General features: G+C 42.5%; 1 protein-coding gene across 1 annotated transcript in view; it reads right to left on the reverse strand.

Annotated features, from left to right (window-relative positions):
• Window positions 1-441: 441 nt before the first annotated feature.
• LOC124789576 (protein embryonic gonad-like) overlaps window positions 442-26159 on the reverse strand; it is a 416063-nt gene continuing 390345 nt past the window's right edge. Inside the window, exon 3 of the mRNA XM_047256982.1 lies at window positions 442-6594. Within this exon, the coding sequence (XP_047112938.1) occupies window positions 5434-6594 (1161 nt within the window). The 3' untranslated portion in view covers window positions 442-5433. The remainder of the gene's footprint in view (window positions 6595-26159) is intronic.

A 26159-nucleotide genomic window follows, 5' to 3' on the forward strand; every position in this document is an offset into this window, starting at 1 on the left:
GCGAGAAGACATTTCGCAAATTAAATGTATAAACTGAAGAAAGGTGTAGAGCTTGAAGTATATTCAGCATGTAGGTCATTAGAGAACTAACATAAAATCGGATTGGAGAATGGTTCCAAAGTATAGTTTATGATTTTTTAGGGTACTATTTCGGGAATCTGTACCTTTTTAAATCAGAATACAATTCTTCAAAGTATGCGAAGCAGTCTGTTAACTCTGCAGTGCTTAAATTAAAAATATTACTTCACCTACTGTATGTCCACCTGAGAAAGAATCAGTTAATGTATTTGCTCCTATACAATAACTTAAAGTTGTAGTGGCCAATTTACTCCAGCTCAATACATTGAGAAACTGAATGAATACACATAATACCTTCAGTAGTAAGAAACCACAACTTTTATTTGTTTGTAAAATATAAATATGAATAACAAATATGCACAGGTTCACAAAAATACAAACGAATATACGTTCTTATTTTCATCCACAGCAGAGAGATATAAAAAACAACACTGCTGCTATTGTTCAAAATCGTATACAATCTGTGGAAGACAAATTAATTTATCACTTGCCTTTAGCTTGAGCTCGAATGGTTCAGTATAACGGTTTCATTTACACATTACTTGCACACATTTTTACCATTATTGTAATTTTATTTTGAAGCCTGTTTGTTTTTTAATGCTTGCCTTGACATCACTTATATAGGACTTAAACAATGTGACAACCACTCTGAGCGAAGTAGGGCAGTTGAGGCACCTATATAAAAGTTTTAATTCTCAGTTCCGTTATTTACAATGTCCATAAACCTGATTTAAAAATATAATACTGGCCTTTGTGGAATAACTGTACAGCTCTTTAAAGGACTCCCACTCCACTTGTATTTATCCAAAGGATGATTTGTTAGTAAGACAAAAATGTGTACTTTAATGCAAATACTTGATCTCTATGAGATCTGAACTGGTTTCCGGAAACACACACTCCGCAAGTAAACTTAAATTTATGTGGCGTGCAAAAGGAATTACTTCATCAAATTTTTCAGTTGAATCGAAGTAACAACAGGCAAATTTTTTCAACAGTTTGTTCTTCAGCTCATAATAGTAATTTGAGTATATGATGTTATAGAGAAATAATTTATCACTCTTGAAATTTCCAGAACGTCGGTCAGACAACAGTGGAATTACTCAATCTCGATTTACACTCTTGCTCACTAAATCATTACAAATATTTGTATAATACATTGTAGCAAAATAAATATCTTACGACAATAGTTCGTTTGGACGGAGTAGTGTATAGAGACAATTTTCTCGTTATGTCACCAAGTTCGAACGGCAACAACCAGAAGATCATGACGCGTTGATCTGGAAGAAGCTACGCGTTGCTCTCTGTACCTTGGAACATCACGTGAAATGAGTGTTCGAGTTCTGTAGAGAACGACATTGTGTGCTCCAGAGTAGCCGGACGCAGCCGACAGGGCCGTCATTTGCCATCTACTGCGCCGCAGCCGCGTAGTCAAAAGGACAGCAAAGGTGTCATCAAATCAATTGCGCAGGCGTCGCAAACTTCAAAAGTAACTAGGTTATCACAAGGCACAGGTTACAGTCATTAGAAACAAATAACCGCAAATATCCACATCTCTTGAACTGTGAAATGGAATTTTTACAAGACACCCACTGCCCTACACTTCGTTTTTCAAAGAAGATTGTAGAGTGCCGTTGACGACCACCTTGACTGAGGACCTATGTAATCTGCAAGATCATGATTTTTTTGTCACGAGATACGGAAATTTGATTTCCATGAATCAGCTGCTATAGAAATTCACGTGACAGAGTGCCTGACAAATAAAACGTCGTTGCTTAACGTAGTATGAAGTATCGTCGCAGCTATAAGACGTCTGACGCAGTAGTCTCACAACACTATTGGTGATTTTAAACGGGCTCCTACTGTATTTTAGTATACACAAAGAGGCATAATTAAAACTGATGAAATGAGATTGCAAATGAAAATAACGTGAGCTCAATCTTTGAGCTTCTGTTCGCAATTCCCAGTCACTGCGGTCACTTCACATTACATCGAGGCTAGTAAACGATTTAGTATGACTGGGTAGATCTGCGATTTCATTATTAATTTGTATTTGAGAGTACACCGTTCTAAGACTACGCTGTCTTAAACCCAGCAAGTTTCTGTGAAATACCGAAGTTCTATGATCGTTTCAAGTTTTACTATTTTCTGTTTAATATTTTTGAAAGCTACAAAGAGACACTTTGATACGCTTCTGATATTGTTACAAGGAGCAGAAAAAACTTTTTATGTGTGCTGAACAGAGATGGCGTGGTACCGTAGTTATAAACAGACAATTTTAGCTGTGGCTGGCAGTGTGTATGTGTGGGGGGGAGATTTTACTGTTTATTGTCGACTTACGCTAAACTGTTATTTCCCCGCAAGACAACGAGCTCACGTTCAAATTGAAACAACTGCCTTTAAAAAATATATATAATCCTAGAGAAATTGTAATGATCTAAACGGAAATCATTTCGAAGATCACATCTTCGTAACTTGATCGAAAGCACAGTTTTGAGCGGAATATTCATATAAACACATGCTCCGTCCTCAGTGGTCCTCGATATTCAGGTACTTCCCACTGCCAAGAGTAGAAAATGTGCAGATAAAATAAAATTAACAGTTAGTTGCTTATTGTTAATTGTTCACGATTCTTCTTTACTTCAATTTCAAATAATCCATCGCTAGCGTTAGCTGTTGTAGATACGTGTTAATCAATGCTGTTTCCTGCGTAGAAACATGTAATAATGAGTATCATGTAGAGTAGTAGCGCCAAGTGAAGAGAGGAGGCACTTCAAATGGGGTACATGTGACGGAATAAGCAATGCATCGTCCCCTTGTCTATCAAAGGCTAATATATAGGGAATTCAACAACATCTTGTTTTCTGTGATTCTACTGCAATCGTACAAGAGACGTTCTCAATTACGTGAAACAATAACAAGAGCATCTTTTAGTGTTACCTCATGGAAGCTCAGAACGTCAGCGTCTTTTAACAATGCACAACATTACCAAGCGAGCTGCGTAACGCAGTAGAATTGGTGACGGCTTTTTAAACAAAAACTAGATAGTAAAAGTAAACAAAGAATGATGAGCCAATTCAGTAACTACGGCTTTATCATTCTTGGTAGTTTCAAACAGCGACTTCTCGAAAGAGACCTCACACAGAGCATGTGTGTATATGTTATTTTCCTTACTATCATCTATTAATGTGTGTTATTTGTTTCCTGAAATAGATCATTTGTGGATACGAAAGTTTGCGAGTTCGTTCAATACACCTTACAGCAACATCGTTGTGCCACTACGAAGTACATACAGGGTGAATCAGGATGGAAGTTACATGCTTTGATGGGTGATAGTATTAGTGATTCTGAACAAAAAGCTTCATATGGACATATGCCCTATTCCGAATGGTTTCCGAGACAGAACAAATTTAATATTACTTTTGAAGGTTTATCTTGAATACTCGTAAACCGCAGCCTCCAGCGAAAACGTGTCGCAGTGCAAAATTCAACTAAAATTTCCTACAAAATGGGTCCTATTCGTTTCTTCTTTAACACTAATAGTATGTGCCAAGAAACCCGACAATATAGAAAATCTCGCACTACGCGCATGCGCCTTAGCTTAGGTACTCCTAGTAGGTTAATTTGAGGTAGTTTCCCGAATTTGTAGTTCGCAAGTGTCCTGCCTCAAATTGTTCGTCTCATCTTCCTCTACACGACTGTGGTACACTGTAAACAATGACAATGATTGAATAATATAAAAAATAACGATATGGGGAAGATATTTGTAGCTAGAGACGCGTGTACATTGAGGTAATCTTATATCTGTGGTCGTTATCTCTAACTTCAGCCTGTTTCACACCGATAGTTGCCTGCTATGATGCGAGTACAGCTAGTGAGAAGAACAAGGAGCAATTATTTTAGTTTCTTAGAAATATCTTTTTCCACCTAAAAGGAAGTTTTTGTGTTCATAATTTAATGTTATTTCAGCTATATATGCACAAATGAAATTAAAATTAAGTATTTAATAATTATAATAGACATTTATCTCAATAACCGTGCTGTGAATTTTCCCGCCGTTTTACTATTTCAGGTTACGTTAATGATTTATTGAAGTAGGACAAAAATTGTACCTTGAGCCAGTTGGTGATATTGGCCCATGATCATGGCGCAAGATACATTGTAATAGTCATTTACAATAGGGCAACAGAGATTAATAAAATAAAAATGCTACGTAGGCTTAAACATTGAAAGTAATTCGTTGGTTTTGAACGTTTATTAACATGAATGTTAGGCCTAATTTGTTAACCAGAAAAATTGCTTTTATGTGTGCTTATTATGATGTTCAGTCTATTTTCAGTGAAATGTGTTCATGTGACTTATCCACCTTTTTTAAGCTGTGGTTCACGGTTCAAGACCACATTGCACCTTGAGCCAAATACAGAATTTGGAAAAATTATCTCTATGATGCAGCCTTTTAATAAATTTATTACACATTGTGGTTCATTCGATGGGACATAACGTAAGTAATTAAATGGTTGAATATGCACATTTATAACCCAGTTATAGCGTCTGATGTGGCGCTGCAAGGAAAACATACGCAAGGTACGATCCCTACTCCAACATTAAGTGTGTTCTTTCTAGGAAACTATTCGGAATAGCGCATACGTCATTATGAAGTTTTTCGTTCTGCATCACTATACTATCACCTCTAGAAGTATGTACCTTTCCCCCTGATTCACCCTGCATACCTGATTGAAATATGACTGCAGATTATGAAATTTGCAAGATTGTTAACTCATTACAAGTTCAGGAGATGAATATCGATATATTAGCACTTAAAAGTTGTATGAGAAGAATTATTCTTTTATTCCTCAGGAAACTTTCAGTACCAATTTGGAAGTACAGAAAAAAAAATTTTTTTCGTGTGTGACAGACTTGTTAGGGCCTCAGACTACAGGTTTCGCTCAGCAATGACTATCTTCAGAAATGTTTTAAAAACATTTCCTAGTATAAAGGAGCCATAGTGGCATCGTCAAAAGATAAACAAAAATCAGCTCAGCATCATAGCGCGACGATGTTCAGCTCAATCACAGTTGGAATTAAAGAAATATGTTCTACACTTTCTGGATGACTGTTCGATTCGCGACCATACCGCAGCTGTGAAATTAGGAAGTATACGGTATCTGCGAGAAAGAAAGTAGTGTGCGAGTCTGTGTTAGATACTTGATAGTCAGTTGAAAAGGTATGGCGTAGTCTTAGGCTGGTGTCCGGCTACTCTTGGTTGCTCCCTGTATTCATATTCTCCCAGTGAATGCAAACGACCGTCAGCGTGTGTAGTGGAGCAATAATGCGTAAGAATGACACTCAGGTCTCGTGTCAAGACCTGGTCGTCAGGTCGAGGGGCGTCGTCCTCGCGGCCGGCCTCTGTGACGCTGAAGCGTCGACGGCGCTGTCTTCACTCTCCGTCGCCTTGCCGTTGCTGTCTTCTGCGCCAGAGAAGGCAGCGTCGCTGCCACAGTCCTGTGCTACCGCCGCACCACCACTGGCAGGGGACGAGGATCCGGAGCTGCACGACCTGGTCGAGCCTTCGCCCTTCTCGTCGCCCTTCACTGACAGGTCGATGGGCTGCTCCTGGACGGGACCCAGCGACAACAGCGCCACTGCGGACTTCTCGCCTTCCTGCTGCCGGTTGGGAGGCGCCTTGTGCCTCGCGTTAGGCGGTGGGGGAGACGACGTCGCCGAGGAGCAAGAAGACGGCGACGACAGCCTGGCCTCGAGTGCCAGGGGGGCCGGGTGCCGCTGGTGTTGCACGGGCCTGGGGGGCTGCAGGGACTGCACGAAGGGGAGGAAGAAGTTGCGGTGAGGCGACGGCGCGTGGTAGAAGGCTGCGGCGGCGGCTGCGGCGGCGGCTGCGGCGGCAACGCCCCCACCCCCCGAAGCCGCCGACGTCTGCTGGAAGGGCGACGCCAGGAAGGGCAGGGCGAAGGGCGGCACGCCGGGGTGAGAGTGCGGAGGCACGAGCAGCGAGCTTCTCGCCGCCCACAGAGCCGCCGCCGCCGCCGCGTCTTGAGACCCGAAACCGCCCTGCTGCTGCGCGTGCGCAAAACCCCTCAGTGGCATCGGAGCTGGCGACGGCGTCGTGTCCCTCTGGTGCTGCTTGTCCGGAAATACGTTGTTGTTGTCGGCGTCGGCGGCGTGCCTCATCCGCGAGGCGTCTCCCCACAGGAGTGGCTTGGTCTTGCCCAGAGAACTGGCGGGCCCCGGAGGCTCCAGAGGGTGCGGCAGCGGCGGCGGCGGCGGCAGCGACAGCGGCTGGTGGTCCTGCTGCTGGCGCTGCTCCTGCATCAGGCAGTGCAGCTTGAACCAGTTGGAGCGCCGGCCGTAGCGGGAGCCGCTCTTGGACATGCCCACCAGCAGGCACTTGCGCAGGCGACACGCCTTGCACGACGTCCGGTTCTTCTTGTTGATCACGCACTCCCCGTTGTTCTTGCACTCGGAGATGGAACCGAGGTTATTGTACGTCCGGCCGAAGAAAGACTGTGAACAGAAACGAAACGAAATTCGAGTTAGCGTCTGTTAGGCTAGGCGCAAATTGAGACGCGTATAGCGCCTGTGGCGGGACGCAGCGCAGCGTGCGTTTTTATAACTTCACAGGTTCAAATGGGACCGCGCAAATTGGGACGTGACGCGACTGGGACGCGACACGCGCCTGCGCCGGGTCGCGCGGTGCATTGTAGTTGCGGCACAGTTTCTCGCGCCGCGCATCACGCGATCACTGCGGGAGGGGTGAGGCGGGGAGCGGGAAGGCGGTCCTGCCGTATACTCCCTTTAGCATGGCGCATATGGGCAGTGAAAGTATTGCCCGTCCGAAAAATACAGCCTTATCGTATACTGGATTTTATTATCACTGAGTAGTGTTTCGTTTTTCGCCGTTTAAGCGCTCCATCTCTTTTCGTTAGCACGTTATAGTTTTCAGTTACAAATCCCAGCACTGTGCTTTTGTTTTGTTTCTTCTTTTGTCAACGACAATGTACAGTTCAGTAACTGGTGAGCTATTAGCCACTGGGATTATATCGTCTCCCTCCGCAAAGTTTTCAGATCGTAAGAAAGGACAGACGATTCATCCTGAAGGTAGCGAACAAGGAAGTAAGGAATCATATGAAATCATGTGACTTAGAAGCAAGGCAGGAAAGCAAAACAAGGTTACCTACTTGCTACCTGTTATGCTGACGTATCTCTACGATCTGTTACAAAAGCTACGGTCGCAGGTTCGAATCCTGCCTCGGGCATGGATGTGTGTGATGTCCTTAGGTTAGTTAGGTTTAAGTAGTTCTAAGTTCTAGGGGACTGATGACCTCAGAAGTTAAGTCCTATAGTGCTCAGAGCCATTTGAACCATTTTTTGTTGCAAAAAGTCGAAAAGGTGTAGTTTCGACAGATATGACCCCTTTTTGCTTCTGGTAAAAAGCGTCCAAGATATGAAGTACATGAGTTTCACTATCGTTACTAGGGTATTGATGTAATAAGAGACATCATACTATGTACATGTGGACATCACAGTCGGTCGCTGTGGCCGAGCGGTTCTAGGTGCTTCAGTCTGGAGCAGCGCGACCGCTACGGTCGCAGGTTCGAATCCTGCCTCGGGCATGGATCAGTGTGATGTCCTTAGGTTCTAGGGGACTGATGACCTTAGATGTTAAGTCTCATAGTGCTCAGAGTCATTTGAACCATTTTTGGACATTTGTGATGTCACCGCCAGACACCACACTTGCTAGGTAGTAGCCTTTAAATCGGCCGCGGTCCGTTAGTATACGTCGGACCCGCGTGTCGCCACTATCAGTGATTGCAGACCGAGCGCCGCCACACGGCAGGTCTAGAGAGACTTCCTGGCACTCGCCCCAGTTGTACAACCGACTTTGCTAGCGATGGTTCACTGACAAAATACGATCTCATTTGCCGAGACGATAATTAGCATAGCCTTCAGCTACGTCATTTGCTACGACCTAGCAAGGCGCCATTACCAGTTACTATTGATACTGTGCATAATGTACCGTAAAGAGCGACGTTCACCATTAATGGATTAAAGTTAAGTATTCCACCAGCTACGTCCGTTTTTTCTAAATTCTAATTTCCTTGTCCTGTTCCAGAACTCACGCCAGCCTGCTTGAGCTAAAACGCGTGCCTTTCGGCTTCCTCTAGTACCCGGTGTTGGCTCTCCTGCCAACCCACAACAACATTTCCACTGCAAGCTAGAAACAGTCGAAAAACAATCACAAATAACAATGTTTTAACTGCCTCGCCGTGATGAGGAAAAGCATTTCAGTTGTTGCATGCACGTTATCAGCATTAATAAACTAATTATATAACAGGCTACACAATGCAAAAAATGCTCGGTATATTTCGAAAGTAGGAATATCCTAAAAGAGTGTGGGGATTAGATATATCTAATTTGTTGAAATGTACTGCTGAGAAAGGCAGATCTACTTTCATGACAATGTTTTTCGAACTCCAGCTCACAAAGCACACATGGCTAGCATTCCCGTCACGCCCATTATCCTCCGCTGCTGACAATACACTGACCATTGTGTTGTGCGACAGATCAATTGTTTATTTTTCTGAGTAACAACTATTTTATTCGCTATCACACATTGTCAGTTTGGCAAGCCGTAAGTGAGTAACCAGCATCTGGCATGTGCCTATCATTCCGCCTGAAGGAACGCTCATGGTTATTTTAATACTGCTCTGATCAAGGGAAGGAATAAAATCCATTGAAGTTTCCATTCCAGTCGCTTAGTGTTAAGATACTATGGGTTACGGGGATTCAACCAAAACTCCTACAGAATTGGCAATTTATTTTTGTGTCAGTTGTTAACCTTTTGTCATCCGAAAAAGCATCACCATTTATGAGTAACGGCCACATTCCTCTTGTACCCATGTTTAATTGTTCTTCCTTTGCCAAAACACAGTATAATTTGCAAGTACTCAACTTAGCTATTGCGACACAATTCTGAAACAGAATGCTTCATTAAACAAGTAACTGGCAATTACAGACCTCAAGAGCTTACGAGAAACGTCATAGTGTCGGTTTGCAGTAACATAAGAGAAGAAATTTCATCTTTATTTTCATACTAGGAAACTATTGCTTCGCTAGCTGTCGATAAATCTTAAAAAATTACAATCACTGGAGTGAAAAATAAAACGGGAAGTATTGATATATCGCCATAGATAAGAAAGTTCCATGTGTTTACGAATTGGCAACATGCTCTCCTCCTTCTGTCATATCATTCGCCAAACTTTCGTTTCGATGTCTCGAGCGGTTTAGAAGACATGAGAGATGTTGCGAGTGTTCCATTTTCTCGAGATCGGAGGCAGACAGAGATCTCCTCCCAAATCTAAACAAAAATTCAACATGTTAGCTACGCAGCAACATATAGTATACTACGCACCAAACTCAAAATCATAGCGACCCCTGTTTTTACTTGCTAACTTTTGGAATTTTGCGCAGCGTCTTACTAAAATGTGTATACCACAAGAAGCATTAGCGAGATGATGGGTACTTCGCCACGAATCTGACATATAACGCTACAAGCAAGGTAAAAATGAAATATTTTTACTGAATAGTTTCTGTAGAATCGTTTCAGAAAGATTACAGTGTGCGCGCGCTTCATTTCTGTCACCGCAGAGCGTCGTCAACCGGCGCGTGCAAATACGTGTATGCGTTGGACCCGCGTGACATGTGCGGAACGTGCACGTCGCGCTGTAGTGTCGTGTCGTGTCGTGTCGTGTCGCGTCTCACGTACTTTACACGTCTCAATTTGCACTTAGCCTTATTGCGCACAGGCTAGCGCGCATTTATCATTGACAACTCCACCAATGAGTACTATGGGTATGGCAAGAGGAACATGCCCTGTCAACGATCTTACCGGCATCTCTTGTTATGAGGACTATGGCTATGGCAGTAGCAACGTGTCCCGCTGGCGGCCGCATCGGAAACCCTATCCATGATGACGAAATTGAAATTGTGGCACATTCAGTGGCGACAATTGAAAATTTGTGCCAGCCGGGACTCGAACCCCTATTTTCCACTTTTACACAAGAGACCTTGACCACTTCGACTACCTGAGCATGCTTCACGTCCGACCCATATACCAAACTTACCGAACACTACATACATGTCCGAAAGAGGCGACACTACACAAGTAAAATATAAGTATGTACACTTTGAGGGTAATTAATCATCGTTCAGTGCAGATAAACTCTGCATCTGACATCTTGCGAAATTCAGACTGCGAGCAATGAGGGTAATTGGCAGGGGATGCTACGTATGTAGTGTGCGACAAATCAGGAATTCTGACTGGGCGAGAAGCGTGTTCAGATAACCGAAGCTAGCGTAAAGCGGGAAATCCGGTCCGGCATTAATTTTTCATTTGGCGCCATCGAATTTATTTCAGTGCCCGATTGCGGCTAACGTGCGAATTTCAACTTCAGCTACGGGATTAAAAACGAATGGTGTTAGATACTACACATATAAATGACGACTACGACTATGACTGCCCGCCCGGTTGGCCGTGCGGTATCACGTACTGCATTCCGGGCGGGAAGGAGGGCCTGGTCCCCGGCACGAATCTGCCCGGCGGATTTGTGTCGAGGTCCGGTGAACCGGCCAGTCTGTGGATGGTTTTTAGGCGGTTTTCCATATGCCTCGGCGAGTCCGGGCTGGTTCTCCTTACTCCTCGTCAGTTACACTATGTCGGCGATTGCTCCGCAAACAAGTTCTCCACGTACGCGTACACCACCATTACTCTACCACGCAAACATAGGGGTTACACTCGTCTGCTGTGAGACGTTCCCTGGGGGGTCCAACAGGGGCCGAACCGCACAGTAACCCTGGGTTCGCTGTGGGGCGGCGGAGGGGTGAAGTGGACTGCGGTAGTCGTCGTGGGGTTGCGGACCACTGCGGCTGCGGCGGGGACGGAGCCTCTCCGTCATTTCTAGGTCACGGTTTACATAGAATACAATACAATACAATGACTATGACTGTGGAATATAATGAGACAGATGAAATATCATCAGCCATCAAGAACATTGTAATAATCCCATTTCCAGAGAAAACAAGTCACGCTTACAAAAAAATAACACGAATTGATTACCGAAAAAGCGACAGTCTGCCTGAAGCGAACCTCCTGGATGATCAGTTTGCATTCCGTAGAAGAGTGGAATTACACGTGGCAACACTAAGTTTCTTGCAGTTCTCATTTCTGCTACATCTCATTACTTTCGACATTCTTCGACTTACTCTCAATCCATGTTCTGTACTCATTAGACTGTTCAGTCCATTCAGCATATCGTAATTCTTCTTCAATTTCTCTCAGGACAGCAGTGTCATCAGCGAATCGTATCATAGTTATCCCTTCACATTGCATTTCAGTTCCTCTTCTGAACCGTTCTTTATTTCCATCATTGCTTCTTCGACGTACAGACTGAAAAGTAGGGGGGAGACTACATTCCTGTCTTATGCCCTTTTTAATCTGAGCTCTTCGTTCTTGGTCGTCCACTCTTATCATTCCCTCTTGGCTCCTGTACATACAGTATACTGCGTCTTTCCCTATAGCATACCCTTATTTTTCTCAGAATTTCCAACTTCTTGCAGCATTTTACATTGTCGAACGCTTTATCCAGATTGACAAATCCTATGAACGTGTCTTGATTTGTCTTTAGTCTTGCTTCCATTATCAAACTCAACGTCAGAATTGCCTCATTGGTGCCTTTACCTTTCCTAAAACCAAACTCATCGTCATCTAGCACATCCTCAGTTTTCTTTTCCATTCTTCTGCATATTATTCCTGTCAGCAACTAGTATGCATGAGCTTTTAAGCTGATAGTGCGGTAATTCTCGCACTTGCCAGCTCCTGCAGTCATCGGTACTGTATGGATGATATTTTTCCGAAAGTCGGATGGTATGTCCCCAGACTCATACATTCTACACACTAGCGTGAATAGTCGTTTCGTTGCCACTTCTCCCAACGATTTTACAAATTCTGATGGAATGTTATCTATCCCTCCTGCTTTATGAGATCTTAAGTCCTCCAAAGCTCTCTTGAATTCTGCTTCTAATACTTGCTGTCCTATGTCTTTTAAATCGACTCATGTTGCTTCTTCTATCGCATCAGACATATCTTCCTCCTCATAGAGGCCTTCGATGTACTCCTTCCGCCTAACCGCTCTGTCCTTTGCCTTTAATAGTAGAATTCCCATTGCACTCTTAAATGTTACCACTCTCGCTCTTTGTTTCAGCGAAAGTTGTTTTGACTTCCATACACGCTAAGTCAGTCTTTTCTACACTCTTTTTCGATTTCTTCACATCTGTCATGCAGTCATTTCGTCTTAGCTTTCCTGCGCTTCCTATTTATTTCATTCCATGGCGACTTGTATCTCTGTATTCCTTAATTTCCCTGAACATTTTTGTGCTTTCTCCTTTCATCGATCAACTGAAGTATTTCTTCTGTTATCCATGGTTTCTTCGCAGTTACCTTCTTTGTATCTCTGTTCTTCTTTCCAACTACTGTGATCGTCCTTTTTAGGGATGTTCATTCCTCTTCAACTGTACTGCCTACTGCGTTATTTCTTATTTCTGTATCTATAGCCTTAAAGACCTTCTAGCATATCTCGTCATTCCTTAGTACATCTGTATCTCACTTCTTTGTGTATTAATTCTTCCTGATTAATCTCTTAAACTTCAGTCCCCCATGTCTGAGGTCAATAGGGATAAAATACAGGAAGTGAAAGCCTATACAGAAACTTGTACAGAAACGAGATGGCAGTCACAAAGGGGGCCCAGCGAAGGAGTTCCTGATTCAAAATTAAATATCTCGGGAACGAGGTGGCGCCATAATCGTAATATGTAGTGCTACAGCTCAGAGCGATCAGTTCCACAGCTGAAACAGGGAAGGCGGCTAGCATACCGAAGAAAGAAGATGAAATCAAACAAGTCGGTGTTTTCAAACACTATTTAATGTTCTTAAAGGAGCCGGTGCGAAAACGATTCACGAGCTCTTCACCAATGCTCTTGGCAAGCTCTTCCAATGGTCAGGCTCTATGGCTGATGATGTAGCAGGTAATCTTGGCCTCTGGTAAGTAGTGGGTTAAAGGGAGTTATACATCACTTTCTTTGTGCAAGTTTCACATATTCAGGGTCAAGCATACATTCAAGGGCCAATTATCCCTCCACCCCTCCCTTCAAAAATGGCTCTGAGCACTATGGGACTCAACTGCTGAGGTCATTAGTCCCCTAGAACTTAGAACTAGTTAAACCTAACTAACCTAAGGACATCACAAACATCCATGCCCGAGGCAGGATTCGAACCTGCGACCGTAGCGGTCTTGCGGTTCCAGACTGCAGCGCCTTTAACCGCACGGCCACTTCGGCCGGCCACCCCTCCCTTCAACTACTGTTGTGATAATTGATTTATGTCCCTATGGGGGTTGATTTATGACCTCCTGGAGTAAACCATCCTTCTGAGAAGCTCCCACCTTTCCGCCTCCCCTCCTACTAGTCCACCTTCCCCCCCACCCCCTCTCTCTCTCTGAGAAAAGGGGTGTTAACCCTGGGACTCTTTTTCATCAGCCCCTACCCAGTTCAGTTCTGAGCCACTTTTCTCCCCTCTAGGAAATCCCCAGGCTTCATCCCTCTCCACCCTCCCTTCCCCTCCAGTAAACCCTATGCAACTATTGATATCAAAAATTCGTAGGAAATCGTTCAGTTACAGAACTTCCACTCTTACCAATTGTTGGATACTGGTTCAGTTAGGTCAAATTACTTTACTGCCCCTATCACTTAATCCCTGAATTTACCACTACCTTCTGGAAATATTGACACACCTTTGACTAAATGACTCAGCTGAATTGAATATTACAGCTGAGATGCGTATTTGTTGGGAAATATCTCACCAAATTGTTAGACTATTTTGCAGGTATAAACAGCTCCCTAAAGTCAGTCACCATCCTAAACATACCTGGTGAAAAATAAAACCATATTTGTGTGGCTGTGCGCGCCGTCTGTCGACTGCAGGAAGCATCCATATCACCTAGGCTCCATGCACCACCGCCACCAGTGGAGATTCGAAATTGAGGGGAACAGAGAATTCCTCTCTCACCTACTTGTCAGGAAAATCTTAGATATCATCAATTAAAAAGTCACATACCACTCGAAACTGAACTGACAAATTTCCGATTTTTTAGCACTGGTGCTTCAAATACACACATTGAAAAATGTCCTATAATTTGAGAGCATGGTGGCCAGAATCGGCATTAGCGTTGCAAACACCGCCACGCAGAGCTCTCTTGCAATGCTATATGAGAATGTCAACACATTTGCCTGTTTACTGGTCTGTACTGCAGACCGCTCATTTCTGCTTCAACATCATAGCATGAAAACATTTGCATGAAGACATGTGCACCAATGAAGAGAAGCTGAGTATTACTATTTTTATATGGTAAATGTATAACAAACGCCTTAAAAGCAGTACAGCGGTATAGGGCTATCTATCCCGATCGCCAGTGTCAGATGCGGCACGCAATTACACGAATTATTAAGACGCTAGTGCGGACAGGACAAGAAAGAACTAACAAGATGAAGAAGCTGTTCTGGCTACGACGTGTTAAATCCTCATAGTGGTACGAGACATATTCCTAAGGGACGGGTGCGATTCGCATCTTACATCCACAGAATTTCCACCACTGTCATCTGTTACTACATCAGGTACTCGACGACCGTCATTTCGAACGTGATACAGAATTTCATTGGTTTGCCCTTCAGCAACTGAGAGACGACCCTACGTTTTTGAGTGTGTGCTCTTTGCCGATGAAGCAATGTTTACTAATCACGCCATTGTAAATTTGTGTAACACGCACCACTGGGCAGCTGAAAATCCACGTTGGTATCGTCAGGTGAAACATCAACGATAGTGGAAGCGTAAACGTATGGTGTGGTTTGGCGATGTAATTACATTGTGGGACCATAATTCATCTCAGGCGTTGTAATGGACATTCGTACACACACTTTCTGATGAGTATTCAGCTGGTTCTTTCTAAAAGAGAAACCACTGGATACTCGACAGTGAATGTTGGTGCAAAACGACGGTTGTCCAGCTCACTCGTCCCGTGTTGTAATGCAAATACTGAATGAGAACTTTCCCCGGCGTTGGAGAGGACGTAATTCTGTTGTCGAATGGCCTACGAGGTCCCCTGATTTGACTCCTCTTGATTTCTTCCTTTGCGGAGCACTCATTGATGCAGTCTATGTCGGAGTCCCAAGTACACTAGACGATGTGTGTGGTCAAATCGGCGTGTGTGATCTACCACACCAACCACTGTGATTTCATCTGTTCACGTTCTTTCGAAAGGCGATTGCAAATGTGCCTTTCAGTCCATGGTCGAGAGTTTGAACACATGCTTGGATAAAGAATAAAATTATTTTTTTGGAAGAATGTTTATTTTGCAGTATTTTAATAAAATGTTTACTTCAACAAATGTATCCCATATGGTAGAATTTAAAGCAGTGTAGACAGAGACAGTTGTCAGAAAGCATGTATTTTAACTCTAAGAAGCACACAGCCAGGTGCAGGAAAAGATAGTGCAGATCTTCCTTCTAACATTTAGATGTTTAATACAGTAGTTGCTTTTTGGAGGGTATAAGACCTTTTTATTTCTGAAGAATGAACAGCTGATTTCTCTGTTACAGCTCACGTAAATTTGGCAAGATAGTAACACATGAAATAGTTTTCCTACGCCTTTTGGCAAACGCTAGAATCTAGCCTATGACGTACTTCCACACACAACATTCATAGGTGAACGAGCATCTAGGTCGTAAGTTGGTTCAAGGGGAAATTACACTTTATTCTCGCAGCCCAGGCCTGCCTTACAGTACACAACAAAGCAACCTGGATTGAGACGCCTGTTCAGCAGTGTTTACACCGAAAATGCCGATTCCAGCCTTCGTAACGTTACATTCCACGATGTATCTCGAATATGTTTTACATCACGTTTCAGTTTCAACATTAACAAACGCTATATCACTGTCTTCTCAAGGGCTATGGAATGCAGTTATAAAAAGTATACGGTTTCACTTTTAAAAAAAGACATACTTACACTACTGGCCATTAAAATTACTATACCAAGAAGAAATGCAGATGATAAACGGGTATTCACTGGAAAAATATCTTATACTAGATCTCACATATGATTACATTTTCACGCAATTTGGGTGCATAGATACTGAGAAATCAGTACCCAGAACAACCACCTCTGGCCGTAATAACGGCCTTGATACGCCTGGGCATTGAATCAAACAGAGCTTGGATGGCGTATACAGGTACAGCTGCCCATGCAGCTTCAACACGATATCACAGTTCATCAAGAGTGGTGATTGGCGTATTGTGCCGAGCCAGTTGCTCGGCCACCATTGACCAGACGTTTTCAATTGGTGAGAGATCTGGAGAATGTGCTGGCCAGGGCAGCAGTCGAACATTTTCTGTATCCAGAAAGGCCGTACAGGACCTGCAACATGCGATCATGCATTATCCTCCTGAAATGTACGCTTTCGCAGGGATCGAATGAGGGTAGAGCCACGGGTCGTAACACACCTGAAATGTAACGTCCACTGTTCAATGTGCCGTCAATGCGAACAAGAGGTGACCGAGACGTGTAACCAATGGCACCCCATACCATCACGCCGGGTGATACGCCAGTACGGCGATGACGAATACACGCTTCCAATGTGCGTTCACCGTGATGACGCCAAACACGGATGCCACCATCATGATGCTGTAAACAGAACCTATACTCATCCGAAAAAATGACGTTTTGCCATTCGTGCAGCCATTTTCGTCGTTGAGTACACCACCGCAAGCGCTCTTGTTTGTGATGCAGCGTCAAGGGTAACCGCAGCCATGGCCTCCGAGCTGATAATCCATGCTGCTGCAAACGTCGTCTATCTGTTCGTGCAGATGGTTGTTGTTTTGCAAACATCCCCATCTGTTGACTCAGGGATCTAGACGTGGCTGCACGATCCGTTACAGCCATGCGGATAAGATGTCTGTCATCTCGACTGCTACGATAAACCGCAATCGCGATAGGCTACAATCCGACCTTTATCAAAGTCGGAAACGTGATGTTACGCATTTCTCCTCCTCACACGAGGCATCACAACAACGTTTCACCAGGCAAGACCGGTCAACTGCTGTTTGTGTATGAGAAATCGGTTGGAAATTTTCCTCATGTCAGCACGTTGTAGGTGTCGCCACCGGCGCCAACCTTGTGTGAATACTCTGAAAAGCTAATCATTTGCATATCACAGCATGTTCTTCCTACCGGTTAAATTTCGCGTCTGTAGCACGTCATCTTCGTGGTGTAGCAATTTTAATGGTCCGTAGTGTACTTTAATATCTCAGTTGAGACCAGCGCTAAAAAAATTAGCCGAAGAAAAACATATATGCCCCTTGCCGACGTAACGTTTGCTGAAAATGCCGTTTAAATAAGTGTAGCCGTTCACGAAATAAAATGTGACTCACTCTGTATGTTAGGTCGCGCATGCACCGATGTTTCGGAATACAAGACCCTCCTCACGTGCTGCTCTAATCCCCACTACCCCAACGCTTCGACGTTGCACTAAACACATCTGGCGAAAAATCCTTCCGAGCACACACACTCGCGATCGCAAAACGCATGCTGCCCAACAACTGCAGGAGTGCCAAGAGCGACGACCGCGCCAGCTATCAGAGGACTAGAGGTCTGCCTGCACTTTGGCCACACCAGCTGTAGCTGCTGCACGCCCATCTCTCGCTATCCACACACCTCCTCTAACAGAAGCTCAGATGCCAGGGAGACTGGGAGACTGTCACTGTGACCACCCGGCAGTCAATCCATCAGTTTATATTGAGGGGGGGGGGGGGGGGGGAGGAATAACGTCCAGTGCAAACGCTAACCATATTGAATTTTCTCAAATTTCCACATAAAAGTCGGAGAACATACGCAAGACACATGTCTGCTACTGTCACAGCTCAACCAGCATGCTAGTTAGTCCACTATTCACTGCGAGCGTCGCCCCTGGGACTTGTCCCCACAGTTGGGGGCAACACGTCGTCGCCTTTCTTCACTCCCACCGGTCGCGAGAGGCTAAGCTGCAGCTTCTGGTTAGCTGAAGCAACATGATCACTACTGCCGCTGGCAGCGGACAAGCATCACAAGCCCTTAGCACACTGAGACAAGCAGGCGCGGCTTGGATGTACAATTTTAACTGCAATCCCACCGCCCACTCCCCCTATCCCACGACATTGACTCAGCAGTTCAAAAAATCCGCTCTAACCTATCCGAAATGGGGATGTTGTTGTCCATACACCTCGAATTTCGCATAGGAAATGTATATTTCTCCCTTGTATACGAGTTATTTTCAAAGAAGTAATCGGAGCATATACGTCTTTTCACGACGCTGAACTGTCGGTATGTGTTATGCAGTGCTGTATTACAGTTTGGCGTACGCTATATTTCCTCTAAGTATTCTGTCATCAGGTAAAAAGGGCTGTTCTTATCAGCTTTATATCTGATACGTCGCGTATCACAGGATGTACTGTTTCTCCTGGGTGGACTGGGGTTTAAAAAAAATTGTAAACTAAATATTACGATAAATTTTATAAATAATCGACAAGTACGCGAAAGAAGAAAAGATCGAACTAAAATGGGCGTGTTATTCCACGGACTCTTGGACTTCTATGCATGAACTATCTTTCCTTTGTCTTTCCCTTATCTTATCTGCTTGGATTCCGACCTGACAGGACGTTCTCGTGTAAGGCTCGTCTTGCTGTACCATCTTACAATGTAAGTTGTACTTAAAACCCAAAAAATATAATGGTAATTTTGTGAAAAGAATTTGTGTATGTGGTCAATTTGTTGTGAGTCTGATACCTAGACTGTCTTTAGTAGATATGGGCCTTAACAAAGAATTTTCATTGTTAGGCGCCATCTTCGAAAAACCTTTGACATTTTTATTTTAGCTCATCTACGAGACGTGCCGTCTGTTAGAACAATTAACTTTATTTCAGATCCCACGAGACCGGAGGCAGCTGCTAATAATTTTGCAATTTTCTTTATATAAAGAAATAGCATCCTATACAGAAAAGGTCTGGTCACAGGATTACACTTCCATTATAGGATTTCATTTGTAGATGCTACTCTTGCTATCTTATATTGGGGAATCGAGACGAAACCACGATAAGTTACGTATTACAGTAGTGTTCATCGAACAGACTTGCCCAATATTCTCTGGTGCAATAAGCACACGACTTCTCACGAATCTGGAATAATATCCATAGTGTTGGGAAATGAGAAAAGGACAATTAATTATCGACGATTACGTAACTACCCTGAGGACTGAGCTAGTTACTGAGTGCTTATACACGTCGGGCTAAATTAAACAACATATTACACTGTTAATAATATTCCTACATTAGTTATTTCTCTTATATGCTGAGAAGATGTTGACCAATATGCAACCTCTTCTGTTATCAGCAAACTGAAACGTTCTGAGAAATGTTTTCTAAATATGCCGCAAAAAACCCAGTGAGCAATAGCAAAATGTCTGTCTGTTGACCACTCCATCCCAAATGTGTATGAGCCTACAAATATGGCTTCCTCTTAATATACCGACCAGCAGATTTGTTCCTATATAGTGGGTGGGCGCCTCGAGAACACAAATGGAAAGCTCTGGAAGGAAGGCAATAATCATCTCAAGGAACATTATTGACAAAATTTAGAAAACCAACATTTGAAGCTGACTGCAGAAGGATTCTACACCAACCATCATACATTTTGTGTAAGGATCACGAAGATAAGATACGAGAAATTAGAGCTCATATGGTGGCTTACAGACAGTCTTCCTTCGCCCACTCTTTTTGCGAGTTGAACAGGAAAGGAAATGACTATTAGTGGTAGAGGGTACACACCGCCACGGACTGTACGATGACTTGTGAAGAACGCATACAGATTTAGTTGTAAATTTAGTCTACTCACTAAGATGTTAGTCCATCCATCTATGGGAATAGAAAACTCACTGAAGAATGTTTTCTCTTGTTTATTGAGAAACAAATGGTTAACATGGCTCTGAGCACTATGGGATTTAACTGCTGAGGTCATCAGTCCCCTAGAACTTAGAACTACTTAAACCTAACTAACCTGAGGACATCACAAACATCCATGTCCGAGGCAGGATTCGACCCTGTGACCATAGCGGTCGCGCGGTTCCAGACTGTAGCGACTAGAACCACTCGGCAACCCCGGCTGGCTATTGAGAAAACAAAACATAGAACTTCTGCTCCAGATTGTTTCTTGGTAAAAATCTCTGTATTAGCCAATAACACAGGCCAACAATGGAAAAACTTTTTGTTGCAAATACCTTATTATTATGGTGAGAAATCCAAATATGATGCTTAAAAAACTGCATCAACCACCATTTCTTCATATTTTACGGCTAAATTTATTAAATAAAGCGCCTTTTTAAAGAATTTAACAGCTATTATATAGTTAAAATAATTTAAAATGTAGGTGTAATGAATGTAGATGACGTTGGTAGCGCTGCTGAAAAACGTTTGCTCGCAAAAAAGGTCGAGTCTGTTTTTGTGTTAACAGATGGTGTTTTGTTTACTGTCAACCAAACCTCACTTTCCCGTTTCCTGTACATGTGCTCAGAACAACATCTAATCGTGTTTGTAAAAACTCTGCTGACAGATTTTGTTATATTTGTGGTGAATTTGTGATTAAAAACACCAAAGAAACAATATAGACATTGTGAAAAAAGTTTATCTATCGTACTTTGGATCTAAACTTGTTGATCAAGATAAATCTTGGTCCAAAAAGGAGAGAAATGCCTTTATATTTGGTGTTCTTATGATATGGAGGAAGCCAAGAAATCATTCCGATGATTGCTATTTTTGCATTGTTGTTATTACTGGTCATAATTAGAGAAACAAGAAGGTAATAAGCTACCCTAACCTTCCGTCCGCTACCCGACCAGTAGGGAATGGTGCAGATTTGCCAGTTCCTGAACCACCAGGTGATTTAAATTCTATTTCAACAGAAGTATTTTCTGATGTACAATGTGATTTAGATAAACCAGATGATGATTTCCACTGTAATACAAAAGATGTTTGATGTTAACTTTGAATCCACAATGACCTTATATGAGAAAGAAGCTTGGATATCATTCAAGCAAGTGGTTACAAAGTTCTTGGGACATGAAACAGACCCAGAATATGTTTCTATTATAGCTACAATGTTAAAGAAGTTTAAAACTTTAGGATGTTTAGAGGCTGAAAGTTCACTTTTTGAACAGTTACCTTGAGTACTTCCCGGACAATATGGGAGATGTGAGTGAGGAGCAAGGAGAGAGTTTTCACCAGGACATTAAAGTGATGGACAAAACGCTACCAAGGCCACTGAAACACCAACATGATGGGGGACTACTGTTGGTCACTTCACTGAGAAGTTCATCAAGTAACTCATCATAGAAAAAGTTACACAAGAAACTTCAAAGAAAAAAGCGAAAGAAAATACAAACCAATTTCAGCTGACAAGTGAAACCTCTGTTAACACGTATCATTGTTTTGAGTAGCTTACTGTAAATACAAACCATACTTGCATTGTAACAAAGCATTCATTAATTTCCTCGTTTGCCGTATAGCAGAGGATTTTTATACTATATAGTAAAAAGCACATTGCTCGAAAACTGTGGGTGATACCAAAAACTAAGGCTAGACTTGGATTCAGCTCATGAAAATCTATAAAGATCAGCTATCAAAGTAAAAAAAGTTTTTCAAAAAAGATTTTTCGTTGGCCTGTGTAATTTTCTCATCGCAGTCACATCGCAAAACATGTGTCAGAGCTGGTAATATATAGAGCACGAAACACATAGAAGAAGCGGTATAAAGCTCACCCCTCATCTCCCCTTTCGTCAGAGTAGCGATTCTGCCACATTCTCACCAATCTTCTAGTCTTCGATATATAGCATTTGAATCCACCTGATTTCGACAAGCAAGAGATAACGTAACACCTGTAACAATTATATCGATTAGAAGTGGGTTTATGCTATGTAAATGTGTACCTGCAATTGTAGAGTGTGTATTCTTTGATAGTTAAGGTCATTGATTTGGAACAGGAAATTTAGAGTTTTGTAGTGTATAAATGAAAAGAGCAAAATGATATGTTAAAATAATGAATTTTGATAATATGTGTATGTTTATAAGAAAGACAATGTTTATTGGAAGTTGGTTCATGCAAAGGGGACTTGTATTGTAAAATGTAAAAGATAATGTGAAGCCCCTCCGCAAGTGGCATGGCCCGATGTAAAAGGTGTTTTTGGTGCTCGAAGTGGGTGACTCCTTGGTGGGAACAGTAAGCAGTAAGTGGCCAGCCGTAACACGGTACACTGCGATGGTGCCAAGAAAAGCAATTGGAAGCTGCTTTGCAAGAAATTTTGCCTCAGATGTGAGTCTGGCTACTGTTTGGTATTCTCGGCAAAAAGGAATGGCTTTAATATGTTGAAAATTCGACGCCAAGAAGAGATTTTACAGAGCATTCGAACATGAAGAGCCTTGAATACCGTTAGCCGCCATGTCGCTTGCCACCAAAACTTCGCCACTGGTTCGCTAACTTCGTATATCCAGATATGTATATCGGCATGAACCAGTTAATTTGTGTGCGTGGTTTTAATAATAATCCAAATGCTATAAATCTGTGTTCATAACCATATCTTCTATCCTGATCATGAATCTACGCAGGGTCCTCTCCTACGTGCTACTAAAACCGAGTGTCCTATTTTAAATGATCTATTACTGCTTTCAAGTGCTCTAAAGTGGTTTCTTTTTGTTGGTCAAATGTGAAAGGAGTATCAAAAGTTGGAGTTAAAACCACAAAAGTGAAGTCAGATAAGATTTTGTCAAAGTACTTTTAGTTTATTGCAAAGTATAGTTTTGCTGGAATACAGTGCCAGACTGTGTAAGTGTTATTGTCTAAAATACCTGTTTCACAGGTGATTAAAAAGCCAGATAACTTTAGCTCATTTTAAACAGAATGTAGTCTTGATTAATATCACGAATGATTCCATTTTTTTAAGTTAATTGAGCTTAGTGTTGAATATGTTGCCTTGCAAAGTAAAATATAAACTATTCCAAGTCAAGTTAAGGATTATCTTTGTATGAATTAGTCTTTTCTAATGAAATAATCATAGAATTTGACTAGAGACACTGTACTAGCGCATGGGTAACCATCATAACAGTGTAATGATGATATTACGAGGGTTGTCCAGAAAGTAAGTTCCGATCGGTCGCTATATGGAAACCACAGTGAAAATCAGAAACATTTCATTTGCAAGAGTTAGCTACACTTTCCAAATACTTCTCTACATTGTCGTCGCTCTGACTTAGACATTTGCTGGAGCGTTATACCAAATTTCCAACACCATCGTCTTAGAAGGCAGCCGCCTGTGCTTTCCGATAATTCTCTACGCTGGTCTATAGGGCGTAACCTGCGCCCAAGTGTTGTCTTCGTATCCAGCGTATCATGTGAAGGCTGCAGGAGAGTCTTCGCTGCTCCTGCAGAGTGCAACTGAGAATTGTCATGAAGAAGGAAATGCGTGGCAGTTGTGTTAGGTGGGCTGCATTAATTAAGGCAAAGCCTCTCAGCGGGCTCTCGTACTCGGTAGGAGACATTGTTGTTCTAGGCACCTCATAGTGCTCTCACAACTGGAAAGAGCGTCTTGATGTGATCGAAAGTCACACTAGAGACACTGCCCAACGCATCTGTGCAAAGCTTCATTGGGTTTTCACTATGGTGTCCATTTCGCGACCGATTGGAACTTACTTTCTGGACACCCCTCGTATTTATCTTTATTTGTGTTTTACATGTCAGCTAAGATAGAAGCCCCACATGCCCAAATTTAGATATGCACTTCATGCAGTAACATTTCAGTGTTGGTTTAAGTAATGATCTCGAGTGTAGCTGTTTTTTTAGTATGTGACTGGTGCAAATTTGCTTTCTATGATTACTGGTGGGTGCATTATTGGTAACTGCTGTTACACACAGCTCAAAGTACCCAGTGTCAGTTTGTATTCTGTGTGCTATTCCAAGAGAAGTATTAATGAAAGTAACTTCAACAACAAAAATTCAGTTTTCTTAAAATACGTTTCCAAATTAATGTGCCTAATTAGGCTGACGACTGTTCTTTTTTTCATTCACATATGAATTTTACCACTTTCATCAACTCTCAAGGTTAAAGTCTGTTTAGTTTTTCTGTTAGTTTCACCACATTCAAAATTATAGTCCGATACCTTTACCCATTAGACACACGCACAGTCAAAATTTAAAATCCTCTCAGAGGACAACATTAGCTTGTTTCACAGCAGGCTGGTGTTATACCTCTCCCTCCCCCCCTCCAAAGTTACAGACACCTGCCAACTCTCTCGAAATCCTATTGAGTCACAATACCGCAATTCCATTAGTTGGAAAACTGTCTACTCCTTTACCTGTCACTGACTAGGTAAAGAGCTATCACAAATTAGTACATAAACGTAAAGGAGGAAAGTCAAGGCCAAGCTGAATATATCTAAAAGAAATTCAGAAACACAAACCTAAAATTCATCGATATTGAATGATTGTCTATAGAAATTCCCCTGTGCGTGTCCCAGTCTCCTTTATTGTATTCCTATGATCACTATGATAGAAACACGACAGTGTAATTGTGTCAGAGACTTTACTGATTGAGATATACATCACCCTTTTTCAACTGGAGCATACCTCCATAATGTAAATCTAACATTATGACAGAGTACCCATTGAATCATTTACATCGGTGCAGCAGCCTCACACTTCCACACATAATACAGACCTGCTGCAAGTGTATGGGGAGTTTCTAAACTTAATCACAGCATTGTTCAATTTGTAGCCCCATGTGCTGTTCGACAGTGCAGCGACCATGATACTGTATTTCGTCAAGAGCCAAGTATATGCACATGGTTAGGATTCACATGTATAGTGCTAGTTATTTATTTAGAAGCGAACTCAGTACTGACAGACTTAACCAATGATCAAACATCGAGAGCCAACTAACAAACAGGTACAAGCTAGACCAAATAAATGTCAATGTTTCCTTGAGGAACAGTAGTACTCTTAGTATGTCTTACTCCTCAATCCGAATTGTTGTGCAACAGTCTCGAGGTGACATAGCGTTGGAATTTGCTGTCACTGGCCTCCTATACTGTCACATCTTGGTGGACGGATCTAAGCCCCACCCCCTACCTAAAAATCCATGCACATGTCTTTGAGCTTTTCATTCTTTGCTTTAGCTCTCCAGACTTAGTGTCTGGATTGCTTCCCTTAAGATTATAGCAAATGAATCTGATCCCAGCATATGCATTCTACTTCATCTCGCTCCAGATGCATACGCTAAGGATTTTATCGCAGCTAACTCTTCCCAATGACAGTGTACAGGATTTCTAGTCTTGTTAATGTGCAATAGATTTTGCTACAGGGACCGATGACTTTTCGAGTCTGGTCCCTTCAACCCCACAATCCAACCAACCAATTAGTTACGTTCAGGTCGACTGCCAGTTCCACCACAGGTGTTCCTCTGTACTTGCAGATAACTTGACTAAATATAAACATGTCACAAATAAAATAAATATACAGCAAGTAGCTGTAAAGTGCACGGTGGAGGCTAATTAGCACCAGTATTATCGATTACCCATCTATCCCAATCTCAAACTGTGACCGAGTAAAAAATCACTTATACACTTACGTATATACCTTAAATCACACTTATGTTTCTGGGAGAACTACATTGACTTCCCCAGAGACATTTTTTCTGTCACATATTCTAGAGGGGTAGGCTAACCTGTATGATCCTAATGGCCTCCACATAATGCTTTAGCTTCGGAGATCCTCATGTAACACAAACAGATGTGGGCTCTGCAGACTGGTAGAGACAAACCATGTGATGTTGAATTGTCGAGTCGATGTTACTGTTGAACAGTACGTATAGTTTAGCCATAAACGGGTCCATGA

This window comes from Schistocerca piceifrons, chromosome 3, assembly GCF_021461385.2.
Source record: "Schistocerca piceifrons isolate TAMUIC-IGC-003096 chromosome 3, iqSchPice1.1, whole genome shotgun sequence".
Taxonomy (NCBI): domain Eukaryota; kingdom Metazoa; phylum Arthropoda; class Insecta; order Orthoptera; family Acrididae; genus Schistocerca; species Schistocerca piceifrons.